At 45.1% G+C, this 15656-nt stretch overlaps 1 protein-coding gene across 1 annotated transcript in view; it reads left to right on the top strand.

Moving 5' to 3' along the window:
• Nucleotides 1–13756, top strand: part of LOC132119389 (inactive N-acetylated-alpha-linked acidic dipeptidase-like protein 2) — a 306226-nt gene extending 292470 nt beyond the window's left edge. Inside the window, exon 14 of the mRNA XM_059529291.1 lies at nucleotides 12948–13756. Within this exon, the coding sequence (XP_059385274.1) occupies nucleotides 12948–13134 (187 nt within the window). The 3' untranslated portion in view covers nucleotides 13135–13756. The remainder of the gene's footprint in view (nucleotides 1–12947) is intronic.
• The last annotated feature ends 1900 nt before the right edge of the window (nucleotides 13757–15656 follow it).

Here is a 15656-nt window from a genome sequence, read left to right on the forward strand (position 1 = left end):
CAGGCGGTGCCCGATGCCGTTCCGGAGGCCGAGGCGGTGCCCGATGCCGTTCTGGAGGCCGAGGCGGTGCCCGAGGCTGTTCCCAATACGGTGCCGAGAGTCAGGTGACTGTTGAATTTTCAGAGTTGAGTGAGGTTCCGGTGGACCTTTCAGAGGCTTGTCAGGTGCTTGTGGACCCTCCAGATTCAGGGTTAGTCACTGTTGACCTTCCAGAGTCAAGGAGAGTCACCGATGAACCTCCAGAGACAGGGCTAGTCACCGATGACCCTCCAGAGTCAGGACTAGTCACCGATGACCCTCCAGAGTCAGGGCTAGTCACCGATGACCGTCCAGAGTCAGGGCCAGTCACCGCTGACCTTCCAGAGTCAGGGCTAGTCACTGATGACCTTCCAGAGCCAGGGCTAGGTACCATGGACTTTCCAGAGACAAGGCTAGTCATCGTGGACCTTTCAGAGTCAGGTCAAGTCACTGATGATCTTCCTGAGTCAGGGCTAGTCACTGATGACCTTCCAGAGCCAGGGCTAGGTACCATGGACTGTCCAGAGACAAGGCTGGTCACCGTTGAACTTTCTGATTCAGGTCAAGTCACTGGGTGGCCTTCTGCTCCGCCCTGTTGGACTCCGGCATCGACCACAGGGGCGTGGTGGTCATCTGCTCCGCCCTGGGGGACTCCGACGTCGACCACGAGGACGTGGTGGTCATCTGCTCCGCCCTGGGGGACTCTGGCGTCGACCACGAGGACGTGGTGGTCCTCTGCTCCGCCCTGGGGGGCTTCCGCTCTGACCACACGGACATGGTGGTCTTCTGCTCCGCCCTGGGGGGCGCTTACCCTGACTACACGGTTGTGGTGGTCTTCCGCTCCGCCCTGGAGGACTGAGTCGAGTCATGTTCCTGTTGACCCTCCAGAGTCGAGTCAAGTTCCTGTTGACCTTCCAGAGTCGAGTCAGGTGACTGTTGAATTTTCAGAGTTGAGTGAGGTTCCGGTTGACCTCCGGTGCCCGATGCCGTTCCGGAGGCCCAGGCGGTGCCCGATGCCGTTCCGGAGGCCGAGGCGGTGCCCGATGCCGTTCTGGAGGCCGAGGCGGTGCCCGAGGCTGTTCCCAATACGGTGCCGAGAGTCAGGTGACTGTTGAATTTTCAGAGTTGAGTGAGGTTCCGGTGGACCTTTCAGAGGCTTGTCAGGTGCTTGTGGACCCTCCAGATTCAGGGTTAGTCACTGTTGACCTTCCAGAGTCAAGGAGAGTCACCGATGAACCTCCAGAGACAGGGCTAGTCACCGATGACCCTCCAGAGTCAGGACTAGTCACCGATGACCCTCCAGAGTCAGGGCTAGTCACCGATGACCGTCCAGAGTCAGGGCCAGTCACCGCTGACCTTCCAGAGTCAGGGCTAGTCACTGATGACCTTCCAGAGCCAGGGCTAGGTACCATGGACTTTCCAGAGACAAGGCTAGTCATCGTGGACCTTTCAGAGTCAGGTCAAGTCACTGATGATCTTCCTGAGTCAGGGCTAGTCACTGATGACCTTCCAGAGCCAGGGCTAGGTACCATGGACTGTCCAGAGACAAGGCTGGTCACCGTTGAACTTTCTGAGTCAGGTCAAGTCACTGGGTGGCCTTCTGCTCCGCCCTGTTGGACTCCGGCATCGACCACAGGGGCGTGGTGGTCATCTGCTCCGCCCTGGGGGACTCCGACGTCGACCACGAGGACGTGGTGGTCATCTGCTCCGCCCTGGGGGACTCTGGCGTCGACCACGAGGACGTGGTGGTCCTCTGCTCCGCCCTGGGGGGCTTCCGCTCTGACCACACGGACATGGTGGTCTTCTGCTCCGCCCTGGGGGGCGCTTGCCCTGACTACACGGTTGTGGAGGTCTTCCGCTCCGCCCTGGAGGACTCTGGCGTTGACCACAAGGGTATGGTGGTCTTCTGCTCCGCCCTGGGGGGCTTCATGTTGTTGTTTTTTCCTTTTGTTTTTGTGTTAATTTCTGTCCCTGTTCCTTTCTGTTAGTCTGGCCCCCCGTCCCTCCCCCTGAACCTCCTCCGGTCCTCCTCCCTCCTGGTCTTCCTGTTTTGTGTTACATTCTGGTGCCTGTTCCTCATGTTTTTCTTTTCTGGCCCTCCGTCCCTCCCCCTGAGCCTCCACCTGTCCGCCTCCCTCCTGGTCTCTGTTCTGTCTATCGTGGAGTGTCTGGAAGCCACTCCGTAGAGGGGGGGTTCTGTCACAGTGTCTGGGTTGTATTCCCTGGGTATCCACTAGGTGTCCTCAGTTCCCACGGTGTTTATCATATTATCACTTCCTGTCTCCTTATTTGGTCACCTTCCTCCTTGTTTAGTTAATTGATTGTTCCCCACCTGTCTCCTGTTTCCCCATTATCCTTTTGTGTATTTATACCAGGTTTGTCTGAGTCTTTGTCACGGAGTCCTTGTTGTATGATTGATACTTCCCAGAGTCTGCTCTTCCCATGTGTTCTTGTTTTGTTTCTATGTGTTTGGATTTTCTGGTTTTGACCCTGCCTGGACTGTTTACCCCTTTGGATTTGCCCTTGTAATAAATCTCACACCTGCAATTGGATCTCTCCTGTGTTTCTTGTATCACCGTACGTGACAGTAACAGCAGCAATTACATGGCATTTGGCTCCCTGTGCAGGCATTTGTAATAACATGTACATAAATTGTTTATTTTGTATGTGCCTACATTAAGTATTTTAACAGTGTTATTATTAACCAATCATTATTGCCTCATAGTTTTTTTAATATAATGCATTTTAAGTCATTTTAAAGGCTATTGATGGCTTAGGTCTGTTTTTATAGCATCAACGACAACAAAAAAAGATTACAGTATAGTAATACTTCTTTGTAAATTATTATTTGAAGTAACAAAACCATGGTTAATTTGCCGTTACCATGGTTACAAGAACTATGATTTGTATAGAAATTACCATGGGTAATTTTTGTAAGGGAACCTGAAAAAAAAGAAAAAAAACTTTCACAGGAATGTGCCTGAAAGTGATAAACGGGCCTCGTTTTTACCTAAATAATTTATAATTTATTTTAATATATATTAAAAATGTATAAGGTGTGCATTGTAGCTGACACCTGAATGAACACATTACAATTGTTTTATGACTGCAAGTCTTTCTCCTCAAATGCTACTGAGCTTCAAATTTGCCTTTGAGCCCATGTGAAAAAGTAGCATAATTTACATATGATTTACAGTTTATTTTAATAAATATTAAACATTATATTCAATTGTGCATTATAGCTGACACCTAGATGAACAATTACAGTTGTTTTTATGACTGTAAGTCATTCTCCTTAAATGCTACTGACGTTGTGTATACCAATATCGCATGTAACTTTAGAGACGGTCCCTAAATTTGAGACTCTCGAACGTCCAACGTCAAGCCAACTTTATGTCCTTTTCTTCTTTCTCTTTTCGGCACCAGAGGGATACATCCTTTTTGTGACATGGCTTATCATTTATTACAGTGACGCGCACTGTATTGGAATTTGTGTGTGTGTGTTCACTGCTGTGTGTGTGCACTTTGGATGGGTTAAATGCAGAGCACGAATTCTGATTATGGGTCATGTCACTTTCACTTAATAGTCCCATGATACCCCTAAGGGGGGATTCGTGGGTCGATGGACTAATATCATCATCGTTTAGCTATGGTGCTGATGTCATCAACTCTTGCCATCACAGAGAGCAGCACTGGGATTGAATGATCTGACAATGCAGATCAATAAGTCAAGAGTATTCATGTATACAAAAGCACCTAATTAATTACAAATTAAATGAACAAACTGTGTCTTCTTTAAAACCAATGTTCCTGTTTGTTCCCCCCAACAACAGCCTCGATTAGGTGCTTGAAAATGCAAAGAGGAGTGAACAAAGGGTCAAGCACAATATTAAGAAGTGCAGGCCTGTGTTACGGAGTTAATGGTTTTTTATGACCTTCTCAGTGGAGGAGATCTAGATCTCAAAACTTTGGCCAAAATTATGTGGTAAAATGCTATTGCAGGTACACACACACACACACACACACACACACACACAAACACACACAAACACACACAAACACACACACACATAATCTTGCAAGGAATAGAAGTAAATCCCTCAGTCGACTGTGACTTCTCTCCTCAGCTCAGCAGAATAAAGTGCTGATCTTCAGCCAGTGTCTTCAAATGCTTCTTCTCAACTGGGATTTACTGATGTGCCTCTGTTGTTGAAAGAAACTCTGTTGCGGCTTGAGCCATAATGGAGTGGCTGACAACATTGCATGCAATCAAAATAGATGTTCAGATTATTTCTCCTTTTTGTGTTTGGTTTAATGCTTGTTTGCTGCATTTCTGCTTTGACTTTTCTCTTGACGCTGCTGTCGACGTCTGTTGGTTTTGCTAATCTGGACTGAAGGAGGGCCCTGTTATTATCAAAGTGGCATGCAATTGTAATCAGCAGCAATCAGCATGTCCTGGAGAGGTTTTTATTAAATTAACAGAAGAGGAAGCAAACGGATGAAGTGCGGAGAGACTTGTCAGGGTACCTGCTCATTATCTCTCTTTGGGTTCTAGCCTGTGAGAATTAACACCCTCTCACTGATCTTCATTGTTTCACCCCCTGTGTTTTATACACTTGCCTCTCTGTTTATCAGTCAGATTTAACCAACTGATTAAAATACTGCAACTGAAAATAGACTGGAAAAAAGAGGTTTTGCTTTGCACAATATAGGCACTCACAGGAACCCCAAGACTTACTAGTCATTGGACACACTTTTTGTCATCAGTGCCAAAAATAAAAGGGTTTGAAATGTCATAAGAGTAAATGAGTCATGATTTTTTTTTTTCAGTGAATAATCTCTATAAACAGTCAACTTTTTGTTTTATGAGTATTGAACAAGTAAGTGTTCCTCAAGGGCTCAGGTTTGGGTAAGATTGACTTCAGTGGCTAAAAGAATAACGCTAACAGACACTCTGGAGGCTTTGTTCCTGCAGATAAAACTAACACCATTATTCAGTAGACATGAAACAGATGATATCTGCAGTGCCCCACGCAGGGGAATCTTCTGTGTATGCTAAACTCGATTTGTAGCTGCTGTTCAGGAGAACTCTTTCTCCATTAAAAACAAAGTATGGTGTAACCAGAGAGCCCAGATCAATATGCTGTCACTCATTTTTGCCGTTTTTTTAGGTCTTGAATGGTTAAATACACACACTTGTATGTGTCAAAATACCCTTCTTTGAAAGTATCCTCATTAACACAGTAATGTAGGTGTTAAGTGAAAGCAAACAGCTGAGAAAGAAAACATATGTAGAAAAACATTGGTTCCCTATCTGTCGGTCACTACGAGTTATGTCGAACGACATATGGGGTCTCACTTGGGAGGCCAATCATCTCTGAGTTTAAAAGAAAACGGCAATTAAAATTGGCTAGTGGATTTAACATAACTGGATTTAACATACACTCCTCGTGCCAACAGGTATAAATAGGGCGACAGGTGCATCCACTCATTAGATTTTTGCTTCGGAGCCGAGTGGTTGTATGAAAGCTGTTGTACTCCACAAAGCCATTCATCTGCTGTGTCGGGAAGCTGTTCTGGTTGGCGGTACGGCACAAACAGTGGTGTCCCTTTCAGCGATTCCTCTGGGCGCTTCAACTAAGAGAGCAGATTTCCTTAAAGAGCAAATCATGGACGATTCGCGTCTTTTTAAAGATGCCGTTCCGTCCGCGTCCTTCTGGATGTGGTCGTTTCCTGTTCTCTGACAACGGCCACGATCATTGTCTTCCGTGTCTAGGCATTCAGCACACTGAAGGCGCATTCGTGGATGGTTCATGCACGCACTGCATGTGTGACCATGGCAATGCTGTAATCCCGTCTTCCCTTTCTTAAAGGGAAAGGAGCAGACCCCTCTGTCACTACCCGTTCCGGTTTCTCTGCCACGAGCAGAGGACCGCCGGCTTTTTGAAGATTTGAAGGTGACAGTGAGAGATTCTCCTCCGGGCCACGCCCCATGGACCTCTTACCCCTTCTGCAGTGTTTGTCCTGTGCGGCTGCTGGGTGATTTTGCTGGGCTGTCTTATGGCAGTCCCAACGGGTCATTCAGTTTGCCGCTGGGGATCAGATGTCGATTGCAGCATCGGGGATGGGCTGTTGACCTCTGTGGATAAAGATTTGGCGGGGCTGCCCCCCTCAGGTGTTGTCGCCACTGCCACATTGGACCCAGAGTTGACAGCCATGCTTGCCCGGGCAGCTGTGAGCATCAGGATGGAGGTGAATGCACCGCCCAGCCCTGAGTGCTCATGGCTGTTCGATTTGTTCTCGTTGTAGAGCGCGGCTCACAACCGCGTTTTGCTCTGGTTCCTTTCTTCCCGGATGTGCATGGGGAAGTGATGTAGTCGTGGATGGCCCCTTTTTACGGCCGGAAGCAGCTCATTTCATTCCTCCGTCCTCACTACCCTCGATGGCGGGGCAGCTAGGGGTGCGTTGACATTCCCCAGCAAGAGAGTGCGATTGCGGTGCACTTGTGTCTGCAAAACGCCGCCACTGGGAGGAATAGTCCGCACCTCTCACCCAAGGCCTGTAAGCTGTCGGCCGCTCGACTTTACGGGAAGTCGTGGCCTGGTGGTTAGAGAATCGGACTCCCAATCGAAGGGTTGTGAGTTCGAGTCTCGTGCCGGCATTAATTGTAGGTGGGGGGAGTACATGTACAGTTCTCTCTCCACCTTCAATACCACGACTTAGGTGCCCTTGAGCAAGGCACCGAACCCCCAACTGCTCCCCGGGCGCCGCAGCAATCAATGGCTGCCCACTGCTCCGGGTGTGTGTTCACAGTGTGTGTGTGTGTTCACTGCTCTGTGTGTGTGCACTTCGGATGGGTTAAATGCAGAGCACAAATTCTGAGTATGGGTCACCATACTTGGCCGAATGTCACTTCACTTCACTTCACTCTCGCTGCCAAGGCTTACAGTGCTGTGGGCCAAGCTGCCTCTGCTCTGCATGCCATGGCTATCCTGCAAACACACCAAGCCAAGGCTTTAACAAATGCACGAGGGTAGAACCAACCCGAGGTTGATGCAGGAGCTGCGCACGGCAACTGACCTCACCCTTCCCGGTGAAGAAAGTCACGACGCAGTCCCTTGGGAAGGCGATGTCCACTCTGGTGGTCCAGTAGTGCCGTTTCTGGTTCAGCCTGGTTTGTATGAGAGACGTTGACAAAGTGCACTTTCTCGATGCTCCCATCTCCCAGGCTGTCCTGTGTGGCGACGCTGTCAGGGGCTGTGCCCAGCAGTTCCTGACAGAACAACAGCAGACTGAGGCCATACAGCACATCTCGCCACGACGTGATCCTCCGGTTGCCACCATTCCGTCGCGGGCAGTGCCTCAGCCTGCTCGGCGCCGTGGGTGCCCCCCTGCGTCCTCCACACCATCTCCGCCCCGTGCTGAGAGTTCTTCGAGGCCGGCGCGTTGCACTCTTTCATAAAAGTGCAATTTCCCTTTCCTCCGAGTTGCAAGGCTCGCGGGTTGCCGATAAGCGACGCACTGCCTCCTCATTCTCACCCACGATGCCCCCTGTCGCCAGCGGTCAAGAGGTCGCGGTTCGGAGAAGCAACGCCTCTCCACACGTCTCTGGCCAGTTCCTCTGGAAACACGAGGAGTGTGGCTGTGATGACTCGGAACCGGATGCCTTCTGGGCCATCCGACACAACTCCCCATCGCTGCACCACTGCAGGTATGTCGACTGTCCCTATGGTGCCACTTGTACAGAGTTTGGGAGCGTGGCTTGCGCTGCCCAACCCGTCACGCTGGCTCATTCGGACGGTCCAACTCGGTTACGCGATTCAGTTCGCCCGGCAACCTCCCAAGTTCAATGGCGTGCTCGAGACTCCAGTGGCAGTCCGGGACGCCTCTGTCTTGCGCGAGGAGATTGCTGTCCTGCTGGCAAAGGATGCAATCGAACCGGTCCCTCCAGCTGAGATGAGGACTGGGTTTTACAGCCCTTACTTCATCGTACCCAAGAAAAGCGGTGGCCTTCAGTCTATCCTGGATCTGCGAGTCCTGAATCGGGCCCTGCACAAGCTCCCGTTCAAGATGCTAACGCAGAAACGCATTATCAAATACGTTCAGCCCCAGGACTGGTTTGCAGCGATCGGCCTGAAAGACGCATACTTTCATGTCTCGATCCTCCCTCGCCACAGACTGTTTCTGTGGTTTGCATTCGAGGGTCAAGCATGGCAGTACAAGGTCCTCCCCTTCGGGCTCTCCCTGTCCCCCCGTGTCTTTACGAAGGTCGCGGAGGGCGCCCTTGCCCCACTCTGGGAAGTGGGCATCAGGATCCTCAAAAGGATCTCGACGACTGGCTCATTATGGCCCGGTCCCGAGAGCAAATGTGCGATCACAGGGACTTGGTGCTCCGGCACTTCGGTCAGTTGGGGCTTCAGGTCAACCGAGAGAAGAGCAGGTAGGACCTGCCTCAGAGACCCCTTCCATATGTAGTACTGCCCCCTGGGTCAGTCCATATCAGTATCTCCACATATCACCTCCCTAAGGGTAGGATGTGGTCTCCGTAGCATCTTTTCCTAAGGCTCGCTTCCCCATTGTCTTGCCAAGCTGAAAGAACAAATAGGGAATATTTGAAGCAATCTTTCTCTGAAGGTTGAAATCCCTTCTATTAACATTATGTGGGCGGAACAGCAGCGTGGCCTTCTCCAGCAGCGATGTACTCACCCTTTGGCCCCTTCGTTACCAAGGTCAGTGAATTTGCGCTGGGGCTTTGGGAAGGTTACGACCTTAAGCGTAGCTTTTGTGGCACGCCACGGCTTGCCGGCAATTGCAGCGCCACAGGGTTGTAACGGTGTTCAGGTTGTGGCGTTTTCCATAGGACCCCATATTTTGTTCGACATAACTCGTAGTGGCTGACAGATAGGGAACGTCTCGGTTACGTATGTAACCCTCGTTCCCTGATGGAGGGAACGGAGACGTTATGTCCCCATGCCACAACCTTGAACCGGTCGCTGTTGCCGGGACACGTTCTCGGCTCCTCAGTGTAAAACCTAATGAGTGGATGCACCTGTCGCCCTATTTATACCCGTTGGCATGGGGAGTGGCTCAGGTATGTTAAATCCACTAGCCAATTTTCATTGGCGTTTTCTCTTAAACTCAGAGATGATTGGCCTCCCAAGTGAGACCACATATGTCGTTCGACATAACATCTCCATTCCCTCCATCAGGGAACGAGGGTTACGTACGTAACCGAGATGTTCCGGCCCATGCAGCTCTTAAAGTACTAATATACAGTACTAAATATCTTAAAGTCTAATATTTCTGCTGTCTGTCATTCATGTTAATCAGACAGCAAAAGAGAGAAAAGCTTTCACTGCTCTTGACTAAATCACTTTTATAACTTAAATAAGAAGAAATATATATGTAATTTACACGGTGAAGAATATGTAGTTTACATACTGTGACGGGAGGAGCACAAGACAGACACAGTGGGTGTGGCGTCAGGCCTCGGAGAGGCTTTTATTAACAGAAATCAAATATAACGGGATAAAGGTGGCCAAAGGGGAAAAGTGTCCAAAATAAACAGGGAATCTGGTGTCCTCGTCGTGCTGTGGGGTTCGTGTGGGTCTGGCAGTGTTCATGGAGGAAGGGTCCAGGTAAGGGGTGGAGTCCGGCAGCCGCACGCGCTCCCCTCTTCGGTCCGGGGCGCGAGGGGCGGCGGCTTCCTCTAGCGGCCGCATCACTCTCGTTGGCCACGGCACTGGCAGGGGATGGACGGCCTGGCATCCTGGCCCGTCGGCCTTGCAAACGGGTGCGGTTCCCATCCGTATCGCGGGTCCGGCAGCTCACGTTTCTAGTGGTGCGGGAGTCCCTCAATGCACCTTTCCTGGACCCACGAGGACACCAGTGTGCATGCACGGGGAAGAGACCGGTCTCCCGAGGAGAGGCGCGTTGGCGTTTTAAACAGCGGCGGTGATGAGGCTCCATTTCCTTCAGGTGTGCCCCATCACACGCCGCCAGCCCTGACTCGTCCAGCACCCCTACTCTCACACACCCACTCCAGTCGGGAGCCTGGTGAAGGGCGGCGATTTAGGACGGGGTGCCGGTGACAATCAGGGAGGACGCAGCTGACTCATCACAATACATTTGATTACTTTATACAATTCTTATTTGTTCTACTGAAGTAGTTATTTATTTTAACCCTTAAATGGCCTTTTATTTAATTAGTACTACCTGCAAGTGCAGTTATGTACAAACTTGATTCAAAAAAACAAATACACTGTACAAATAGTGAATAAAAACAGAATGCAATGATGTGGAAGTTTCAAATTACAGAATACAACATAGATGACATATCAAATTTTTAAACTGAGAAAATGTATCATTTTAAGGGGGGAATAAGTTGATTTTAAATTTCATGGCATCAATACATCTCTAAAAAGTTGGGACAAGGCCATGTTTACCACTGTGTGGCATCCCCTCTTCTTTTTTATAAGTCTGCAAACGTCTGGGAAACTCAAGTTTAGGAATAGGAATGTTGTCACATTCTTATCTAATACAGGCTTCTAGTTGCTCAACTGTCTTAGCTCTTCTTTGTCGCATCTTCCTATTTATGGTGCGCCAAAGGTTTTCTATGGGTGAAAGATCTGGACTGCAGGCTGGCCATTTCAGTACCCGGATCTTTCTTCTATGCAGCCACGATGTTGTAATTGATGCAGTATGTGGTCTGGCATTGTCATGTTGAAAAATGCAAGGTCTTCCCTGAAAGAGACGACATCTGGATGGGAGCATATGTTGTTCTAGAACTTGGATATACCTTTCAGCATTGATGGTGCCTTTCCAGATGTGTAAGCTGCCCATGCCACACGCACTCATTCAACCTCATACCATCAGAGATGCAGGCTTCTGAACTGAGCGCTGATAACAACTTGGGTTGTCCTTGTCCTCTTTAGTCAGGATGACATGGCATCCCAGTTTTCCAAAAAGAACTTCAGATTTTGATTCCTCTGACCACAGGACAGTTTTCCACTTTGCCACAGTCCATTTTAAATTGGACTTGGCCCAGAGAAAACGCCTGTGATTCTGGATCATGTTTAGATATGGCTTCATTTTGAACTATAGAGATTTAACTGGAAACAGCGAATGGCACGGTGGATTGTGTTCACTAACAATGTTTTCTGGAAGAATTCCTGAGCCCATGTTGTGATTTCCATTACAGTAGCATTCCTGTATGTGATGCAGTGCTGTCTAAGGGGCTGAAGACCACAGGCATCCAGTGACCCTTATGCACAGAGATTGTTCCAGATTCTCTGAATCTTTGGATGATATTATGCACTGTAGAGGATGTTAACTTCAAACTCTTTGCATTTTTTTTCTGAGAAACCCCTTTCTGATATTGATCCACTATTTTTTTGCCGCAGCATTGGGGGAATTGGTGATCCTCTGCCCATCTTGACTTCTGAGAAACACTGCCACTCTGAGAGGCTCTTTTTATACCCAGTATTATTGCTATTTGACCTAAGAAGTTACAAATTGGTCCTCCAGCTGTTCCTTATATGTACATTTAACTTTTCCGGCCTCTTATTGCTACCTGTCCCAACTTTTTTGGAATATGTAGCTCTCATGAAATCCAAAATGAGCCAATATTTGGCATGACATTTCAAAATGTCTCACTTTCAACATTTGATAGGTTTTTGAGATTTGTAAATTATTCCATTCCATTTTTACTCACAATTTGTACAGTGTCCCAACTTTTTTGGAATCGGGTTTGTATACTGTACAATTTAAATAAAAGATTTTCTGTAGAATTAAATGTAAAGTTAAAGTGTGTAGCTTAAAAAATATATTTAGAATGACATAGAAAGAAAGAAAGAAAGAAAGAAAGAAAGAAAGAAAGAAAGAAAGAAAGAAAGAAAGAGAAAATGAAAAAAGTGAGCAGTAAGTCGGTCAAAATGTCCTTTGGTAATCTTCATTCAACAAATGCTGTCAGTTGAGTTGAACTTGTATTGAACCCGGAATCTTCCTTTAAGAATGATGCAGAGCCACTTTCTGATATGTGTGATATGATTCACAGGCTGAACAAAAAGGGAAGATACAAAATTCCCATTTCCTTTGGGAATGAAGAGGGAATGTTTGAAATGTGGACATTTCAGTCCTTCATTTCAAATGAATCACAACGATGAAATGCTCAGAGGCCTTTGACTGTATTGTCTTTTCAAAGCTTTATAATTCTGTTTAAATTTTAACAAATGGTAAGTAAACATTTATACCAGCTCCAAATTTATATTTCAGATACTAGTGACTTGATGATAGGAGAACAGGCTCTGTTCTTATGTGATTTCTACCTTCCTGTTAGCAAGATAGAGTTCATTATAACGTTCTCATATAAAGTTAATAAATATGTTTTTTGAAGGTGACAGGCTTATTCTCAACTTCACTCCACCTGTTTACAGTTAAAGAATTGCCCCGTTTATTACAGTCAGAGGTGTGAATCTGGTTAAAACTCTCCAGAAATAGAAATCAATGTGTGACTCTGAACCGTAAAGAAAATGGCCCAAAGTCTGTTGATATTGTCATGCAGAAGTTTGACGATATCTCTGCAAATTACAGTTGAAAAGAGGTTTCAGTGTATTAAAATAATTGTATTATTTATATGTTTGTGATTTATTTTAGTTTATTTTCATTTATTGGTTATTAATTATTATGTATTCATTTAATTTATTAATGTTTATTATAATTTTTACATTTTTGTATTGGTGTTAATGTTTTTAGCTTTATTATTTTTATTTTTTACTATTCATTTTATTTTTATGAATGTTATTTGAATTCATTTCATTTAGTCTTTTTTAACTATTGCTTTTTGTGGTTTGTTTTTAATGTATTATTTCTTTGTCTCATTTTATTAATAATGTTACTTCTGTATTAATATTTATTTCTGTTTCTCACAGGAACATTCTCTATTGCTTGAGCAGACAAAATCCACACTTCTCTATCCTGAAGGATGCCCTGGATGTCCCCTGGCACAACAGCATCAACCAGTCCCTCATTCTGGTTTCCAGTGCCATCAGTTCAGCGGACAGACTCATACAAAGTGGACTCGACCTGTTTGAGAATGAAAATGACAACCCAAACTGACATTTGGAAAGAGACCACACCTCATGATGTCAAAATACGACATAAATCCTGAGATCTTCTGGTCAACACAGAAGATTTTGAAGGGAGAAATAGAGGGTATCATTATTAAGTGCACTATTAACCTGAGGTTCACCTGAGGAATTTCTTCAGGCCAACACTTAGTTATTGTTTTTGTTCCTTTAATGACGTTCAAAAATGGTTCTAGAAAGATTAATGAGAAAAGAGTCAAGGAGCTTGCAGGGCCGAGAAAACACCAGCAGGTTTATCACTTACATTTCCAGTCACATAAACCCAAGAGGACAAATGGAAGTCGGGACTCAAAACAGGTTAATTTACTGAAGCAACATGATGTTTGAAACGTTTAGAAAATATTTTTGAATATATTTTATTTGCTTAGTAATATAAAGACTAGTCCAAAATTTGCAGATAGTAAGTAAGCAGTGACCTTTGAAAAAGGAGAAATGCTGTGACTCAAAAACAACATGAAGTCAGACTTCATAATGCATAGTGTTCTATTACTGTAGATGTCTGATTATATAGAGAAAGCTGGAAGGAAGCACCAGCAGCATGTGCTACTTGGACAGTCTCTCAGGGGTATTTGTTTCAGAATCTGTAGAAAAAATAGAAAAAAAATGTTTTTTTTTTTTTAGGTAAACCAATTAAAGTTGAACTAAGACAGGTCAAGTCAACAAAACAAGAATTCAGGGTAATGATGGTTCTGATATTAGAAAAAGAAATGTTCAGGCAATACAGTAAAGGTATAGTTTATAAAGTACTAAAGGTTTTGTGAGTGAAAGTAGTAATAGATTAGAGATATTATTTTAGTCTTTAGGAGGTGTGAGTTGAGTTTGCAACTTGATTGGGTGACATTCCACTAATGAGGAGCCAGGTTGGCAAATATATAAGCTACAGTAGGCAAACAGTGCAGGGGTATGATGCCACAATGGAGTGAGTCATGCTAATGTCATCTTATTTTTATTTATTTTTTTATTTTATTGTATTTTTTGTATTCTGGCGGCCAGAGATTTGTTCTCTGCATTTGCACTAATGTTGTTGTTTCTCTTTTAACTATTTTGGGGGATTTGAGGGTTTTGGGAGTAACCAATAATGTCCCTTTTACTTTACTTGCCTTTTAAAGGAATAGTTCACCCACAAATTAAAATTTTATGAAAAATGTACTCACCCTCAGGCCATCAAAGAAGTACTGTAGGTGTGTTTTTCTTCATCAGAACAGATCTGGAGAAATGTATCATCAGTGGTGGACAGTAACGGAGTAGCTTTACTTCGTTACTGTACTTAAGTGCATTTTTCAAGTATCTGTACTTTACTGGAGTAGTTTTATTTTGAGTAACTTTTCCAAAGCATAAGATCGTACTTTTAACTTCACTACATTTCATACAACATATCGTTACTCCCTATAATATATCACGTGCTCCGACACGAAGAAGCGGTGTCTGATTCATCATGAACGAACTGAGTCTTTTCAAAATAAACTTTTAAATCGGATCGCAAATCGCACCAAACGATTCGTTTACGAATTAGAATGATCCGATTGCAGCTGTTCTGGAGTCCACCACTCACTGATTCAAATGAACCGTTTAGTGTGAGTCTACAGAAGTAAGAACCAGGAGATCTTGTGAGCGCGCTTGCATGCGTCTGATGTTGCTAATTCATTAATAATAAGTTATTAATGTCGAAATTTAGGATTAATTATTGTTTCTGAAAATCATATTTAGGTCAAAATTGTCAGCTGTTTGGGAACTACAGTATATGTATCTGTACTTTTACTCAAGTACTTGATTTGTGTACTTCATCCACCACTGTGTATCATTACATCACTTGGATCCTCTGCATTGAATGGATGCCGTCAAAATGAGAGTCCAAATAACTGATAAAAATATAGCAATAGTTCACAAGTAATCCAGTGCATCAATTGACATCTTGTGAAACTAAAGGCTGCTTATTTGAAAGAAATAATTACATGTTGCACAAATTCTGAGTATGGGTTCACCATACTTGATTGTATGTCACGTTACTTTGTGCATATATCTCTCCTGATTCAGATGGGAATTTTATTTTTATTTTTTTCAATGGAGAAATCATTATTATGGATAGAGAACTCATATTTTAGCCTGACGCAGTATTCTGAACCTTCATTCTGAAACTTCTTGTTAGATATTTGTTTATAACACACGCACCTTTTTCTATTCACAAGACATTAATTGATGCAGCTGTGTGGGTGACCTGTGCATTATTATGTCTTTATCAGCTGTTCAGATTCTCATTCTGATGGCACCCATTCATAGCAGAGGATATACTGAGCAAGTGATGTAATGCTAAATTTCTGCAAATATTCTGATAATAAAACGAAGTCATCTACATGGATGGCCTGAGGGTGAGTACATTTTCAGCATATTTAAATTTGTGGGTAAACTACTCATTTAAGTATGAAAAGCAACTCAATTAGAAACACAAGATTCAGGGAATCTAGTCTGACCCAGCTTTAATTTATTTACGTGCCT

This window comes from Carassius carassius, chromosome 38, assembly GCF_963082965.1.
Source record: "Carassius carassius chromosome 38, fCarCar2.1, whole genome shotgun sequence".
In the NCBI taxonomy this organism is placed as follows: Eukaryota; Metazoa; Chordata; class Actinopteri; order Cypriniformes; family Cyprinidae; genus Carassius; species Carassius carassius.